At 39.2% G+C, this 18,966-nt stretch overlaps 1 protein-coding gene across 1 annotated transcript in view; it reads right to left on the bottom strand.

Moving 5' to 3' along the window:
* FER (FER tyrosine kinase) overlaps positions 1 to 18,966 on the bottom strand; it is a 531,690-nt gene that overhangs the window by 495,433 nt on the left and 17,291 nt on the right. The window contains exon 2 of the mRNA XM_077138656.1: positions 4,258 to 4,526. Coding sequence (XP_076994771.1) covers positions 4,258 to 4,464 — 207 coding nt within the window. The 5' untranslated portion in view covers positions 4,465 to 4,526. The remainder of the gene's footprint in view (positions 1 to 4,257; positions 4,527 to 18,966) is intronic.

Genomic DNA, 18,966 nt, shown 5'->3' on the forward strand with positions numbered 1-18,966 from the left:
CTCACAAGTGAGTTTAGGCAAATTTTAGGTTACAAAATCAATATTAAAAAATCAATTGCATTTCTACATAATAGCAATGAAAATCTTAAACTGAAAATTAAGAAAAATGCTATTAATAAAACCATCAAAAACTATGAAATTGAGTGAAAGTCCCCCTAACAACATGGGATTTGATTTCCAGGGATGAGCCTGGTCTTGGCACCGTGGGATCAACAATGCCTTCCTAACCAAAAAGGGGGAAAAGAATGGTAAGAAAAGGTATCAGTGACTGAGAGAGTTCAAATAGAGTTGAGAGGCTATTCTGGAGGTTACTCTTAAGCAAGCTTCAGCTAGATACTGCTATTCACCATGTATGCTAGTTTGAATATATCATGTACCCCAGAAAAGCCATGTTTTAATCCTTATCCAGTTTTGTGGTAGCAACCATTTCTTTTAATCCCGATTCAATACTATAGGTTGGACTCTTTTGATTAGATTTTCTCCAAGGAACTGTGACACACCCAATTGTGAGTATTAACTTTGATTAGATGGAGATATGACTCCATGCATTCCAGGTGGGTCTTGATTATTCTTTAAAAGAGGAAATATTTTGAAGAAAGATACTACAGAACCTAGAGAAATGAGAGAAATGACAAATGCCTCAGAGCTGACAGAAACTTCACAGCAGAGGTGACACAGATATGGACATGTGGAGATCAGAGACATGGATATCTGGAGATGCTTGGAGCCCAGCAGACATTGCCATGAGATGTTAAGCAAGCCAGAACCTGGAGAGGTGGATACCAGCCACATGACTACCCAGCTAGCAAAGGTATTCCTAATCCACGGACCTTGTAACCTCTTGTTGGTACCTTAATTTGAGCATTTTCATTGTCTTAGAACTGTAAACTTGTAATTTATTAAATTTCCCATTTATAAAAGCTTGTTCCAGTTCTGGTATATCACATTCTAGAAGCTAACAAACTAATACACCATGATTTCCCAAACACCAACCAAAGCCATTCCTGCTAACCCTAAAGAACACCTAGGGCTCTATCTGAGATTCTACTAAGGTTACATGCACTATGATTACTTTCCAGAAACCTATAACCTCCAGATGGGTTTCTGGTTTCTAGGACAGATAAGTCCTGAAACTCAGAAGGGTCAGCCTCTCCAGAATGTAATAATTAGCTCCATCCCCCTATCCCATATTAATTACAGCTCTTTCCAACATGAAAAATTTAGAATGGGCATATACCCCTAAAGATTGGGAGAAAAATCAAAGGAGAATGTGGAGTTATAACAGAGAAGATAGTATTTAACAAATGAGTATGACTGCTGAATCATTATATCCATATTTCCTTTAGCCTTCAGTGTCTTGGAGCAGCTAGAAGGAAACACCTAAAATTGTGGGAATGTAACCCATACCAAACTCTGAAATCTATCCTATAACTAATTGTTGTGGCATACTGTTCTAGTTTGCTAGCTGCCAGAATGCAATATACCAGAAATGGAATGGCTTTTAAAAAGGGGAATTTAATAAGTTGCTAGTTTACAGTTCTAAGGCAGAGATAATGTCCCAATTAAAGTAAGTCTAGAGAAATGCCCAATCAAAGGCATCCAAAGAAAGATATCTTGGTTCAAGAAGACTGATGAAGTTCAGGGTTTCTCTCTCAAATGAGAAGGCACGTGGCAAACAGGATCAGGGTTTCTCTCTCAGCTGGAAGGGTAAATGGTGAACATGGCATCATCTGCTAGCTTTCTCTCCTGGCTTCCTGTTTCATGAAGCTCCCCAGGAGGCATTTTCCTTCTTCATCTCCAAAGGTCTCTGGCTGGTGGACACTGCTTCTTGTGGCTGTGTCATTCTGCTCTCTCAGAATCTCTTTCTCCAGAATGTTTCCTCTTTTATAGGATTCCAGTAAACTAATCAAGACCCACCCAAATGGGTGGAGACATGTCTTCACCTAATCCATTTTAACAACCACTCTTGATCACTAAAGATCACATCTCCAGAGCGATGATCTAATTACAGTTTCAAATATACAGTACTGAATAGGGATTAGAAGAAACAGTTGCCTTTACAAAATGGGATTAGGATTAAAACATGGCTTTTCTAGGGTATATACATCCTTTCAAACCAGCATATATACTTTTAAATTTATTACTTTTTTATATATATGCTATTTTTCACAATAAAAAAATTTTTTTTTAAATTATGAAATACTCACAGGTAAATCTAAAGGACCTGTAGAGTAAAAACTACAAACATCGCTCAGAAAAATTAAAGAAGGTATAATTTATCTATGGATTGGAAGATTCAATACTGCTAAGATGCACATTTTTCCCAAATTGAAACCCAGCAGTCTGTTTTTTTAGAAATTGACAAGCTGATTGTAAAATTCATATGGAAATACATAGGACTTAAAGTAGCCAAAGCAATTTGGGGAAAAAAGTTGGAGAAATTATACTACCTGATTTTGAGATTATTACAATGCAACAATGTGCCATGATATATATGTGAATGGAACAGAATAAAGAGTCCAAAAATTATGGTCAATTGATTTTCAACAAAGATGCAAAAGCAACTCAGTGAAGAAAGCATGTTCTTTTCAACAAATGGTGTTGCAATAAATGGACATCCATATGCAAAAATAAATAAATAAATTTCAATGCATACCTTGCCCAATATACAAAAACTAACTAAAAATGGATTATAGATCTAAATGTAAAATTTTAAATTCTTTGTGACTCTGGGTCAGGGAAAGATTTTTGATATAACACGAAAAGCATAATTCTTTAAAGAAAACTTGATAATTTCATAACTATAGGTAAAGTATGTAACCTAACACATTCCTTGTTTTCCTTTGGATTACCAACCACTGTTCAACTGTTATCTCTTAACATCTCCTTTTGAAGGCAACACTAACCGCTTAAGCCACTCCCTCCCAATCCTAATCATTTTTTCCTATCTCCTAAATGCATTCCAAATACTCTCATGTTTCTCTTCATTATTTCAGCACTTTGAATTTAGGAACACCACGTAGCTCATAAAAAACAAGATGACTGATATGACCACTTAAACACCCAGTCTACTTTCCCTATCTATCCCCATTACATACCAGCAGGCTTATTACACAGTGATAGAGATGCCAGATAAAATACAGAATGCCCAGTTAAATTTGAATCTCACATAAACAACAAATAATTTTTAACATAATTATATCCCGAATATTGTAAAGAACATGCTTGTATTAAAAACATTTGTTGTCTATCTGAAATTCAAATTTAACTGAATATCATATTTTATGTACTTAATTTGGCAACACCACCCACAGACCAGACTACAAAATTCATCTTTGGGAAACCTGAGTGGCCCAAGAAAAGGAAGTTAAATGTAAAGACGTTGACATTAAGAGGTTCTCAACAAAATATTACAGAGCCTTACCTGATCAAACATACATACCATATACTCACATTCTCCATGGAAAAAAATGTCCCTCTACAATTCACTCAAGTATTAAGAACCATAAGTAAAAGAAAAATTCTAATACTTTAAAATTTTCAAAGTGAAAACAGGTAAATCTTTTCAAACTTTGAATAAATATAGTGAATTGGAATATATAAAAAGGCAATGGAAATAGAGCAAAACCCAACTACTGTTAAGGTGTTTTAGTATTTCATCTTTAATGCCTTAAAAGAACAATTTAACAGTGCAGTTTTGGCCCTCTATGTTTATATGACAGAATAATCTTGCAGTTAAAAAAACCATAATGCTTATCCAATTGATTTTTGAATGTGACTAATTCAATACACTAGTATTTTAGTAATGAAATGATAGCAAAGAAAAGCAACATGTTAAAATATTCCAAATGATTCACTACATTAATGATTCACAGAAGGATTCCAGGAAGTGAGTTGAAATGAAGGTTTGGGTCAAACAAAGAGACCAGAGGACTCAAGGGACCAAACCAGGTTGAGTAATATAAGCAAACAAAATCTGTAACAATGGTTCCCAAACATGGCCATCATTAGAATAATCTGGACAGCCTTTAAAAGAGTTCAAAATCCCTCAACAGACATAATGATTCAGAATCTCAGGAGGCAGGGACCTAAACTGTGTAATTTTTTAAAGTATCACCATGAGATTCTAATTATGACAAAGACTTTGGAACTACTGCCTTAGAATGCTTACTTGAGTACATTCATTCAATAGTGTGATTTATTTGCTTTGAGCACAATTATGACACTATATTCAACAAATGAAATTATTCTCCTTACCTTGGATACATTGCTGACATAATTCATTTGAATAGTACTTTCCTTATCAACTTGATTACAAAGGTTCTGTAAAGTAGATGCATATTCTTTATCACTTTTTATTCTCAGGGCCATAAATTTCTTCACTGTTTCCAGTAACCGTAATTCCCAGTCTTGCAATTTTAACACAGCTTCATGTGAATTCTTCAGGTCACTCCCAAACCCCATTTTTGTAAGGCACTTGTCTTATCCTCCACAATGCACAAATGAGCCTTCTAATCAGCACATATCTGTATATGTAAAGAGAAGAAAAATATCTTAAATCAAAAAGAAATTGGTCTTCAAGGCAGAGTTATGGCCAATTCTTTTTCTGGGAAAAAAAAAATCACTCCAACTGCCTTCCCCCTAAGATCAGGAACAAGAGGAGGAGGTCTGTTCTTACTACTTGTATTCAGATTAAACTGAAGGCACTAGCTAGTATAATGGAATAAATGATATAAAAGGCATACAGTTGTTAAGGAAGAAGTAAAACTAGTTCTATTTGCAGATGACACAATCTTCTATACAGAAAACCCTAAGGAATGCAACAAAATGTATTAGAATTAATAAATGAGTTTAACAAGATTGAAAGGTAGAAGAACAATATACAAAAATCAATGATAAGGTGCATGGGTGGTTCAGTGGTAGAATGCTCACCTTCCATGCAGGAGACCCGGGTTTGATTCCCAGACCATGTACCCAAAAAACAATGGTGTTTCTATAAACTAGCAATGATCAATGTGGAAATGTAATTTAAATAATTCAATTTAGGACAGCATCAAAAATAATAAAATATCACAAAAGAAACTTAACAAAATGTATGCAAAACCTATATTCTGAAAACTATAAAACGTTGTTGAAAGAGACTTAAATAAATGGAAAGTCACCTCATGTTCATAGATTGAGAGACTTAACATCATTAAGAAAGCAATACTCTCCAATTTGATCTACAGATTTTACACAATCCCTATTAACATCTCAGCTGACTATTTTTTTTTTTTTGCAGAAATTGATAAACTGATCCTAAAATTTATTGGGAAATGAAAGGGACCCAGATTGTCAAAACAATCTTGAAAAGAATTACAAAGTTGAAAAACTCACACTTCCCAATTTTAAAACTTACTACAAAAGTAATCAAGATAATGTGGTGCAGGTATAAGAATAGACATATAGTTCAATGGGATAGAATAAAGGTCCAAGAAATAAATCCTCATATTTTTGATCAAATGATTTTTTACAAAAGCGCCAAATCTATCCATTGGGAATAGAATAGTCTTTTCAAGAGTGGTGTTTGGGCGGGCCGCGGTGGCTCAGCGGGCAAGAGTGCTTGCCTGCTATGCCGGAGGACCCCGGTTCGATTCCCGGCCCCAGCCCATGTAAAAAACAAACAAACAAACAAAATATAATAAAACAAGAAAATGTTTAAAGATGTTTCCCTTTCTTCCTCCCTTCCTTCCTTCCATCCTTCCTTCCTTCTCTCTGTCTTTCCTTCCCTTCCTCCCTTAATAAAAAAAAAAAAAAAAAAAAAAGAGTGGTGTTTGTACAACTGGATTTCCACATGCAAAAGAATGAAGCTAGATCCCTTCCTTAGACCATATGCAAAAATTAACTCAAATTGGATCACAGAACTAAAACTATAAAACTCTCAGAGAGAGTTTTCTTGATGACCTTGGCTTAGGCAATGGCTTCTTAAATATAACACCAAAAGCACAAGGGACAAAATAAAAAACACATAAATTGAACTTCATCAAAATTAAAACTTCTGTGTTTCAAGGCATACCATCAAGAAAGTAAAAATACAACCCACATAAGGTACTACAACCAATATCTGATAAGAAACTTCTATCTGGAATATTTAATGATATATAACTCAATAATAAAAAGACAAGTCAATTTAAAAATGAGCAAGGGTCTAAACAGACAGCTCTTCAAAGAATATTTACAAATAGCCAATAAACACATGAAAAGATGCTCAATGTCATTGACCATAAGGAAGATGTAAATCAAACCACAATGAGATACTACTTCACACTGAGCAGGATGCCTACAATCAAAAAGACAGTTACCAACAAATGTTGAATGAGACATAGGGAAACTGAAACCTTCATATATTGCTGGTGGGAAAGTAAAATAGTACACCACTTTGGAAAACAGCTTGATAGGATTTCAAAAGGTTGAACATAAAGTCACAGTAAGACCCAGAGATTCCACTCATAGTATATATCCAAGAGAAATGAAAACATATGTCTACACAAAACATGCATATGAAAGTTTGTGGCAGCATTACTCATGATAGACATGATGTAGACATAACGTATAAACCTATCATTTGATGAATAGATGAATAAAATGTGATTCTTCCATACAATGGAACATTATTCAACAATATGAAGAAGTAAAATAATGATACAAGCCACAAATGGATGATCCTGGAAAACACTAAGTTAAGTGAAAGAAGTCAATCACAAAGGCCACCTATCACATAATTCTCTTTATACACAACATCCACAATAGGCAAAACCATAGAAACAGAAAGTAGTTTGGTGGTTGCCTGGGGTTGGAGGAGTTGTGGGAAAATGGGGAGTAACCGCTAACAGGTATGGGATTCCTTTTTGGGGTGATGAAAATGTTCTAAAATTGACTGTGGTAATAGTTGAGTAGCTTTATGAATGTATTAAAAACCACTGAATCGTACACTTTAAAGGGGTGAATTCTTGGTATGGGAATTATAGCTCAATAAAGCTGCTTTAAAAATCACTAGTGCATAATTTATGATCATGTGAAAGTCAGTTATCAGAAATTTCTCCCAAAATATCCTGCTTGTTTGCTATATATACTGAAAACTACAGTAGAATTTATTTTGTTCTCCAGTGTCCTAATATTTTGGTTGATAAATCTTTCAGGTCCACTGAGAAAAAAGAAAGACATAAACTTTTTGTTTCTAGTTACATTTTTTTAAAAATCCTTTGACATGCTGTATCTTTGCAGGAAACAGAAGTTTATAATGAACATTTTCTTTTATTTTGTCTGCAGCTCAACTAAATCTTCATGGAGATATGCTATATCTCATATCAAATGGAAGAATAAGGAATATTTTCGGAGGCCAAAAACGGGAGCTATTTTAATTTTTAAAATTATTTTATTATATCTTAGAATGGTTCATTTTATTGTGAAATTTTAGATAAATATTGCTTCTGCTTCTAAATACACCTAGCTCCAACCATCAATATTTTTTTCTCACACTATCAGAAATCTCAAAAGGATTATGAAAGCTAAGAAGAATTAACAGAGAAACAGAATACGAGCATTATCAGTGCAAAACACTACCAGTATTCTAAATCAGAACAGAAGTAAAATAATACAGTACCTCTCTTTATGGAATGACAAAGAGTAAAATGAAGCCATAATAAATTCAGGCTATATCTAATTCTTGAACTGGTAGAAATTATAAATATTTAAAGAATTAAGAAAAAGATATCCTACAGATATTATTCTAGAATGATCTATGTACAAACTTCATTGTAGTAGTGTTTGAAATAATAACAACAAAATACAACTGGAATATCCAAAATATCCATCAGTAGGAACTGATTAAATAAGTGACAATCACAGCTGCTGCATATGGTTGTTACTGAGTAGTTTTAGAGGTGTCATTTAAATCCCAGTCTAAGTGAATTTGTGCAGTTCCCAAACCTAACAACCATATGTGGTGGACCTGATCACGTTATACTGATGCAGTGAAATATTATTCTGCCCTAATAAAAAAATAAGGAAACTTCTTGTTTATTAATATGGAACTATCAAGAAGTAGTATTTAATATGCTAACATTTTATGTAAAAAGACAGAGGAATAATAGATATTCATTTCCTTGTTAGTGAATAAAATATTTCCAGGAGAATTGACAGTGGCTGTGCATAGGGGTGGGAGGGGACGTTTCATTGTACATAGTTGTATATTATGTGAATTTTGTTCCAAGTGGTTGTACTAATATCAACTCTTCAAAAAATAAATTAAAGAAAGAATTTTTAAGAGAGAAGGACAACTTTTTTTTAACTTTTTTTATCATATATTATAACATATATACAGAGCAAAGAAATAAAAAAGCAATAGCTTTCAAAGCACTCTTCAATGAGTGCTTTGATAGATCCCAGAGTTTGTCATGGGCTACCATACAATCCTCTCAGAATTTTCCTTCTAGCTGCCAGGATACAGGAGGCTAGCAGGCTTAAATACTTTTTTATCACCACAATCAACTTTTTTTTTCCTTCTTTTTTGTGAACAATAACATATATACAAAAAAGCTATAAATTTCCAACCACAGCACCACAATTAGTTGTAGAACATATTTCAGACTTCAACATGGGTTATAATTTCACAATTTTAGGTTTTTACTTCTAGCTACTCTAAAATACTGGAGACTAAAAGAGATATCAATTTAATGATTCAGCATTCATATTCATTTGTTAAGTTCTATCTTTTATGTATAATTCCACCATTACCTTTGATCTTTCCATTCCTCTCTTTGGGGTTGTTTGAGCTATGGCAATTCTAAATTTTTGATATTGGAAGGGTCTGTCACTAATAGGGGGTAGGGAGATAGAACCATCTGATGCTCTGGAGAGGCTGGGCTAGGTTTCAGGACTTATCTGGACCAGGAACCCATCTGGAGGTTGTAGGTTTCTGGAAAGTTACTCTAGTGCCTGGAACCCTTGTGGAATCTTATAAATTGCCCTAGGTATTTTTTAGGATTGGCTGGAATGGTCCTGGTTGGGGGTTGGCAAGTTATGATAGGTAGCAAGGTCTACCTGAAGGCTTGCATAAGAGCAACCTTCAGAGTAGCCTCTCGAATCTATTTGAACTCTCTCTGCCACTAATACTTGATTAATTACACTTCTTTTCCCCCATTTGGTCAGGATGTAATTGTTGATCCCACAGTGTCAGGTCTGGATTCATCCCTGGGAGTCATCTCCCATATCACCAGGGAGACTTTCAGCCCTGGATGAAGGACAATTTCAATAAGTGCTAGAACACTGTAGGAAATTTTCCTGGAAATGGCAAGATCGGAACTAGGACTTAAATAATGACTATGTATTTCAGAAAGCAGAAGCCGCATAGTGTAAAAAAGTGAATAAGGTATAGTAAACAAAGAAATCTTTCTAAAATCAAGCTTTATGTGGCAAGTGTTGAGAGATGGCATGAGAATTTATCTCCAAATATGCCTTGGCTGAGGAAATTAGTAAGGCTCAAACTCCTTGCATTAATTGGTCCTTAAGGCAAGAGACCTAAATGAGGAAGGTGATATTTTTAAAAGATCAATCTTTTGGGTGCTAGTTACACAAGTCTATTCTGTTTATAAAATTCATCAAGCTGTGCACTGTGAATTGTGTAGACTTTTCTACATGTAAATTAAGGTTTAATAGAGAAAGAGAGAGACATACAGACAGATTCTGTGCTGATATAGAATATCCTGAAGAGAGAAAAAAGAGAAAATGAGACAGAAAAAGGCAAGTTTAAGAAGTCAATATAGCAAAATAGCTAGAGAAATAAGGATGTAGAATTAACAACGCCAGTAAGAATTAGAATGGAAGAGCCTGGACCTAATAAATGGATTTGGGAAACAAAAGAGAAAAGATCCAATGACAATTTTAACAATTTAGTAAGAAAGAATTATGACAACAAAAAAAATTGAAGTATGAGAATATGGAGCTACATTAATGAAAATGCATTCATTTCAACTGGATATAAATCCTTAGTTAAAATATTAAGGGTGAAGATCCAAATTTGAGGGTTAATTGCTTAAAGATGATTGAGGAAATCAACAGATTGAAGGTTGACTGAGAAACAGAGTCAAGGACAAAAGTTATGAGAACTTGTCAATCAAAGAATGAGAGGAGGAAAGGCCAACCAAAGATTAAGTAAGCAAAGAGATGAAGAGACTATTACAGAGTTAAAAATGTCAAGAGGAAAAAGAAGATTTTCGCAAGGTCAAATGTCAAAGGGAGATGTGAACAATTGGGAAAAAAAAGCCATAAAATTGGAACTTTTCATGAATTTGATATCACAAAAGAGAATGTTAGAAGTTCCAAACATAAAAAACTAACGAAAAGAGCAAACAAAGCAATTTTAAGATAAGCAAAGACTTAAGCATGGACAGGTGTCCAACATCACCCCAACAATCCCAGAAGATAGTCTGAAGAAGAAGAGTCAACAACACCCTAAAAACTCAAACTAAATCCCAAAACTGGAAAAGAAGCAGACAGAGAGTGAGTAGCCAAACTTAGGGAATAGCATGAAAAATCTAAGAGGCCCCTCTATGTGAGGACAAGATCTTAGAAAATGTAAAAACAAAAAAGGGGGACAGCCTCAGCTTCAAGAAATGGTGGCTGAAACTTGACTCAGGAATACAAGAAATTTAATGGAATCTCATATGAGGGAGAAAAATCTCAGAAACCCCAAAGGCCAGCCAGTCCCACCCAATCCCCCTGTCTTTCCATGTCCATGTTCATAAGCCCTAGAAAATAGAATTAAGAAATAACATACAGCTGTCAATTCAGAGAAGAGGACATGGACCAGTCTACCCTCCTCATACCCAATAAGCACAACTAGAAACACCGGATAGGGACAACTCTATAAGATGGGGAAAAAAAAAAAAACGAATTGTGGGACCTAAGGACTGAACATGAAGGTAGGATGTATACTGTGACCCTGGGCAATAGAAAAAGTCATCTGGACCCAGCTTTTCCAAACCTGCAACTTAGCAACAAAAGAAAAGGAAAATAATTTCTCCCTGGATCAAATGGGAATTCCTCTGATATCAGGCAAGTGAGACACCAGTGGCAAGGGATACTGGTAGCACTACCAAAAACAAGCAGCCAAGAGAAGCATTCTTTTCCCCTCCAGGTCTGAGACAACCTTTTCCACCAAGGGAAACTAAGGTGGGTAGGAGGAACCTACAACAGAGACATAGCTACAATAAATAGCATGGTCAGGAAGCCATTTGTCATTGTAGACCTGTGCTGGTTTGAAAGGAAGTATGCCCCCTAAGAAAAGCCATGTTTTAATATAAATCCCATTTCTTAAAGGTAGAATAATCCCTATTCAATACTGTATATTTGAAACTGTAATGAGATCATCTCCCTGGTTGATGTGATTTAGTTAAGAATGGTTGTTAAACTGGATTAGGGGATGACATGTCTCCACCCATTTGGGTGGGTCTTGATTGGTTTACTGGAGTCCTATAAGAGGAAATATTTTAGAGAATGAGAGATTCAGAGAGAGCAGAACGATGTAGCCATGAGATGCAGAGAGTCCACGAGCCAGCAACCTTTGGAGATGAAGAAGGGAAACGCCTCCCGGGGAGCTTCATGAAACCAGAAGCCAGGAGAGTAAGCTAGCAGATGACGCCGTGTCTGCCATGTGCCCTTCCAGCTCAGAGAGAGGCCCTGACTGCATTCACCATGTGCCTTTCCAGATGAGAGAGAAACCCTGAACTTCATCGGCCCTCTTGAGCCAAGGTATCTTTCCCCAGATGCCTTTGATTGGACATTTCTATAGACTTGTTTTAATTGGGACATTTTCTCGGCCTTAGATCTGTAAACTAGCAACTCATTAAATTCCCCTTGTTAAAAGCCATTCCTTTTCTGGTATATTGCATTCTAGCAGCTAGCAAACTAGAACAAGACCTTAGGAACTCCACTCAATGGGAAAAGAATTGTCTCATCAACAAATGGTACCACGGAAAAAGAAAAGCCACGTGGAAAAGAATAAAAGTAGACACTTACTGCTCACTATATATAAAACTTAATTCAAAATGTGTAAACAATGTAAATATATAAGAGGAAGTCCTAATAAACTCTTAAAAGAAAACATACGCAGTTCTAGGAAGATGGTGGAATAGGAGAGGTTGATTTCACCACTGCTCTAAGGAACAGCTAGAGAAGGGATGGGAAGGCAACTGGGATGGCAATTCCAGGGTGTAAGTGACCTGGGAGGGTCTTCTCCAGCACACAAGGAAGTTCTGGTTGCAAAAGCTGAAGAACTGTGACACAGAGAATAAGAGACCATGCAGCTAGTAAAAACAGCCTAACGCAATCATTTCCAAACAGAAGTCCCGAGCCCTCAGGAGTGCATGGACTAGACTGGGACAAGGAAGTAAGCCAAGCCACATTCCTTGAATGCACTACTCTCACGGGTGCCTCTCCACCCTGCAACCAACCCACACCCCACAGATCTAACCCCATCCCCCGTATCCCCCACAGCACTACAAGTGCCCCACCCCAACCCACACACCCCCAGAGTATCTCCACCCCACACTTCCGTCCACTATGAACATGCTTGCCTGCCCCAGTCTAACCCACCTCTTCCACCCAAGCACACAGCCTCGGCCAGCCCCTCCTGAGACCCATGCATCTGCGCCCAGCCCTTCGACCCCCACCACACCCTCCCTGCTCCCTGCAGGTGGTCATCTGCACAGCCAGGTTATGGCTGCACAACTTCATACCCAAGCTAAACCCAGTCCCAATCCAAACAGTCGCTCAAATCCACCCCGCCCTCCTGAGCTCTGCACATGTGTACATGACAACATTCCCAGATCCACACACGCACATGTGAGCAACCCCGCCACATCTCTCAGCTCTGGACAAGCACTGACCTGAGAATCCCGGCCACACCCACCCCCAGCCCACACAGGTGCAACCCTGGCCTATTGCCCCTGAGCTCTACACATGCGCACACCAGAGCCCTACCCCTTAGACACCCCCCACGGCACACCAGGGCCCCAGATGCCCAGACCCAAGCTCATACACAACAACATCCTCTGCACTGGGCTCCCAGGCATCCATATACCAACCTCTTGACCCGGGCACCCCAACCTCCTGCCCCACACATGTGCATACTCTTGCCCCATCCCCTGACACATGCGCCCTGCTCCCTCCCACACCTGGCAGGTACGCACATGTGCATCTGTGCTACATAGCCCCAGCATTGTACCTGCATGTACCCCTGCCCCAACTTGCACACCCATGCCTGGGCCCCACACACCCGACATCACCCACCTCTGACCCAAGTCCTGCAACCCCCGTGACACATGCCCCACCTCTACACACACACAACTGCATTCCGAGCCCCCTGCACCCTGACCCCTGCACAAGGACACAACACCCATCCATGCCCTACCCTCCCTGTGCCCAGACCTCTGTGCCAACTACTCCACACCCTGATAGCTCCATGCACTCACCCACATCCTGCCTGAAAAATAGCCCCTGTGCATTTGCACTGCCCCCCATCCACCTCCCACCAAAGACCTCTGTCTCTCCCACACCACACTCTGCTCTTGTGGTCCCAGGCCTGTGTGAGCTGGACCACATCCCTACAACACCCACACCATCCTTTCGCAAACCCACACCCCACACCTCATGCTAACAGGCACCAGCGTAATGTCCCTGCAAGCCATAACCACACAGTTGTGCCTGGTCCCATGCCCCACATACTGCACCACATCCATCTGGCAAATACAAAGCAATGAACTACTGAAGGAAATCAACTTCCAAAGTAACCCTATCAAGATATTTACATGCCTCGAAGGCAACAGTAGATCACTAAGCATAACAAGATGTAGAGGGATATAGCCCAGCCTAATAAACAAATTAAAACAAGAGGAGATACAGACTTTGGAACAACTAATCAAAGATGTTCATATAACTCATATAACTCTGCTAAATAAAATCAATGGATGGCTAATGACAAAGGAGATCAAGAAGACACTAGAAGAGCATAAAGAGGAATTTGAAAGAATAAAGAGAAAAACAGCAGTTATCACAGAAATCAAAAATCCTATAGAACAAATCAAAAATATACTAGAGACACACAATAGCAGATTTGAGGCAGGAGAAAGAAGCAAACTAGAGGATAGGACAACTGATTTCTAACACAAAAAAGAGCAAATGACAACAAAAATGGAAAAACTTGAATTAGATTTCAGGGAAATGATGGACAAAACAAAGCTTACAAATAAAAGAATAATCAGTGTCCCAGAAGGAGAAGAAAAGAGTAAAGGGCTAGGAAAATTAGTCAAAGATATAATGGGAGAAAACTTCCAAACCCTTACAAAAGATATACATATGTAAGAAAAAAACGATCTACTACATAACAAGGGAAACCACAATAAAAGTGAGTTCAGACTACTCAGCCGGCACCACGGAGGCAAGAAGGCAGTAGTATGATATATTTAAGATCCTAAAGAGAAAGATTTACAACCAAGAATTCTGTACCCAGCAAAACTGTGTGTCAAAACTGAGGGACATATTAAAATTTTCACAGGAAACACAAATGCTGAGAGACTCTGTCAATGAGAAACAAGCCCTACAAGAAATGATAAAGGGAATTCTGCCAGCTGAAGACAAAAGACAGAGATCTGACAAAATCCAAAAGATAAGATGGTGGATTCAAGAAACTCCTTTTCAGTAATAATTTTGAATGTTAACAGACTAAACTTACCAATTAAAAAATATAGATTGGCAGAAGGGATAAAGAAATATAATTCATCTTCGCTTAGGGCTTGGCCAAATGGCGGCTTAGTGTGGGATGGAATTTAGTTCGGATATTTAACAGAGCAGCTAGTAAATAGCCGGGAACACTACAGAACAACTGCTGGGGTCATATCATACACAGCAGACACCGGTCTGGACAAACTGGACCAGCTGCAAGCCCACCCAGGACCGTGAGTCCCAAAGCAGTGGAGGCTGGCGCCCCTCCTCCACAGGCTGGTTCCCACAGGGGAAAGAGAAGACACTTTTCTAACATCAAGGGGCTGAGCTCAACCAAGCTCCAACTACGGAATTAATTAACAAATTCTGACTACTAAAAATAGACGCCCAGCTCAGCTGAACCTCGAGTAAAAGTTGAGGTTGTTGGTTTTGCCCTGGCACAGAGGGAGCAGGGCTGATGGAAAAAGAAAAAGAAAAAACAAAAAAACAGATTTTTTTCAGATCGGACAGCACAAAATACTTGAAAAGTTCTGGGTCCTGAAGGAAAGGAGATACATAGAGCAACATAACAACTTAATCTCTTTGAATGGCAAACCGAGGAATGGATTCCTGCTCTTAAAAGGATTTTTTTTCTTTTCTTTTTTCTGGCTGTGTTTCAATGGCTTGACTGCTCTTTGCATACGATTGCAAGGTTTCTCAGGCTCCAACTGCCCCAGGAAAGGGCAGAATTAAGCTTCTCTGAGAGCTTGTCTAGAGGCTGTGCCATCCCCAGGAGAGGGGTGGGGCCCAACTCAGGTGGAATCCCTCCCTTAAGGAATTCAGAGCCCAGGGTCTGGAAAACTGAAGTGGTTAAAGCCAGCCTAAAGCCTCTCCTCTGTCTTAAACATGCCCTCAGCAGGGAGAGTCTGCTGAAGTTAGAGGTATGACATCACTTAATGCTGGTGGGACCTGCAGGCAGACGAGCGCTACATACTGGGTAGGATAGGAAAAACACAGAGTCTAGAGGCTTTATAGGAAAGTCTTTCAACCTGCTGGGCCCCATCCTCAGGGAAAACTGATATAGGTGACACTTCCCTTCTGAGAGGAGGCCAGTCTGATCTGGAAAAATATGACTGGGGTCTATAATATCTAAGCAGACCCTCCTAAGTGGGGAAAAAAGGCAACATACAGGCAGGGCAAGAAACAAGAAAACAAGAACTGAAAAATTCTGATCTGTTGAACAAAACCTAAGCTAGAGGTCTAGAATAAGCTGAACTGAATGTTAAAGAACAGACAGACAACAAAGCAATTCAGCAAGAAAATCTGAGGGAAAAAATTGAGAACAATCTCCAGAATAAACTAATTAAGGAAATTAAATGTCAAGACATCAGCAAAATAATGAATCATAGTAGGAAAACTGAAGATATGGCCCAGTAAAAGAAACAAACCAACAATTCAAATGGGATACAGGAGTTGAAACAATTAATTCAGGGTGTTCGAAAAGACATGAAAAATCTCATTAAAAATCAAAGCAATGAATTGAGGGAGGATATAAAGATGGCAAGGGGTGAACAAAAAGAAGAAATCGAAAATCTGTAAAACAAATCACAGAACTTATGGGAATGAAAAGCATAGTAGAAGAGATGAACAAAACAATGGAAACCTACGATGGCAGATGTATTAGTTAGGGTTCTCTAGAGAAACAGAATCAACAGGGAACACTTGCAAATATAAAATTTATGAAAGTGTCTCACGTGACCGTAGGAACGCAGAGTCCAAAATCCACAGGGCAAGCTGCGAAGTCAATGACTCCGATGGATGGCCTGGATGAACTCCACAGGAGAGGCTCACCAGCCAAAGTAGGAATGGGGCCTGTCTCCTCTGAGTCCTCCTTAAAAGGCTTCTCATGATTCCGTTTAGCATCACTAATTGCAGAAAACACTCCCCTTTGGCTGATTACAAATGGAATCAGCTGTGGATATAGCTGACGTGATCATGACCTAATCCTATGAAATGTCCTCATTGCAACAGACAGGCCAGTGCTTGCCCAATCAGATGAACAGATACCACAACTTGGCCAAGTTGACACCTGTCCCTAACCATGACAGTCCACCCCTTGTCAACTTGGCACCTATATATATATATATATATATATATATATATATATATATATATATATCACATTAGACCATACTTAATTTCCAAATGAAAACAAATAAGCACACATTTTTTCTTTCATCTGACAATACTCAACTATCCTGCATATAACTGGAAACACATTAAATCTCTCCAGAATAGGGTGCAAATCCTTGGGCAACATTCATTCTTAAACTTGATATCTTACAACTTAAATAGTATAACACAAACAAAACACCATTACAGTCCTCATTTCTGTAACTGATCACATGGTCGAAGTTCATATTTATCACTACCTTCTTCCACTACCCATTCCATGTTCCCTTTCCCCTCAGCAAGCACTTCAGCTGGCCGTGGTTCTTTGCCTGGTGGGGTGACCCAAACCTTCATTCCTGAAGTCTCAGAGCCATTAGTGGTCCTGCCTGGATTGTGTTGTTGCAGTTTTCCATTGATTTTAATCACAGGGCATGGTAGTACTAATAGACACCCCAGGGGATCTCCCATATTCCAAGAAAACTCTTCTTTACCTCCATTATGTAGTTGCAGTCCTACTTCCTTCTGATAGTCAGGGTCAATTACCCCAGACAATAATGTAATCCCCTTCTTGGTGTGTTGATCCAGAGGCATAAGTAGCCCAAAGTGACCAGGTGGCAATCTTAACTTCCAGTTCAGTGGTATCACTGTTGTTTCTCCTGGAGAAAGCACACCCCGTTTTGGAACTAAAACATGTAGACCAGCAGAACTCAGGGTAGCAGGGACAGGAAGCAAACCCATATCCAGAGTATGTGTCTATTCCAGTTGGAACAAATCGCTGCCCCTTCCATGAACGGAGTGGCCCAATGTAATCAACCTGCCACCATGTAGCTGGCTGGTCACCTCGGGGAATGGTGCCATATCGGGGGCTGAGTGTGGGTCTCTGCTGCTGGCAGATTGGGCACTCAGCAGTGGCTGTAGCCAGGTCAGCCTTGGTGAGTGGAAGTCCATGTTGCTGAGCCCATGCATAACCTCCATCCCTACCACCATGACCACTTTGTTCACGAGCCCATTGGGCAATAACAGGAGTTGCTGGGGAAAGAGGCTGACTGGTATCCATAGAACGGGTCATCTTATCCACTTGATTATTAAAATCTTCCTCTGCTGAAGTCACCCTCTGGTGTGCATTCACATGGGACACAAATATCTTCATGTTTTTAGCCCACTCAGAAAGGTCTATCCACATACTTCTTCCCCAGACCTCTTTGTCACCAATTTTCCAATTATGGTCTTTCCAAGTCCCTGACCATCCAGCCAAACCATTAGCAATAGCCCATGAGCCAGTATACAAACGCACCTCTGGCCAGTTTTCCTTCCAAGCAAAATGAACAACCAGGTGCACTGCTTGAAGTTCTGCCCACTGGGAGGATTTCTCCTCACCACTGTCCTTCAAGGACACCCCAGAAAGGGGTTGCAATGCTGCAGCTGTCCACTTTTGGGTGGTACCCGCATATCGTGCTGAACCATCTGTAAACCAGGCCCGAGTTTTTTCTTCCTCAGTCAATTCACTGTAAGGAACTCCCCAAGAGGCCATAGCTCTGGTCTGGGAAAGAGAAGGTAATGTGGCAGCAGGAGTGGAAACCATGGGCATTTGTGCCACTTCTTCATGTAACTTACTTGTGCCTTCAGGACCTGCTCTGGCGCTATCTCATATATACCATTTCCACTTTACAATAGAGTGCTGCTGTGCACGCCCAACTTTATGGCTTGGTGGGTCAGACAACACCCAACTCATGATAGGCAACTCAGGTCTCATGGTAACTTGGTGGCCCATGGTTAAGCGTTCAGTCTCTACTAAGGCCCAGTAGCAGGCCAAAAGCTGTTTCTCAAAAGGAGAGTAGTTATCTGCAGCAGATGGTAAGGCTTTGCTCCAAAATCCTAAGGGTCTGCGTTGTGATTCTCCTATAGGGGCCTGCCAAAGTCTCCAGACAGCATCTCTATTTGCCACTGATACTTCCAGCACCATTGGATCTGCTGGATCAAACGGCCCAAGTGGCAGAGCAGATTGCACAGCAGCCTGGACCTGTCGCAGAGCCTCCTCTTGTTCAGGTCCCCACT

Source organism: Tamandua tetradactyla, chromosome 21 (assembly GCF_023851605.1).
Source record: "Tamandua tetradactyla isolate mTamTet1 chromosome 21, mTamTet1.pri, whole genome shotgun sequence".
Classification (NCBI taxonomy): domain Eukaryota; kingdom Metazoa; phylum Chordata; class Mammalia; order Pilosa; family Myrmecophagidae; genus Tamandua; species Tamandua tetradactyla.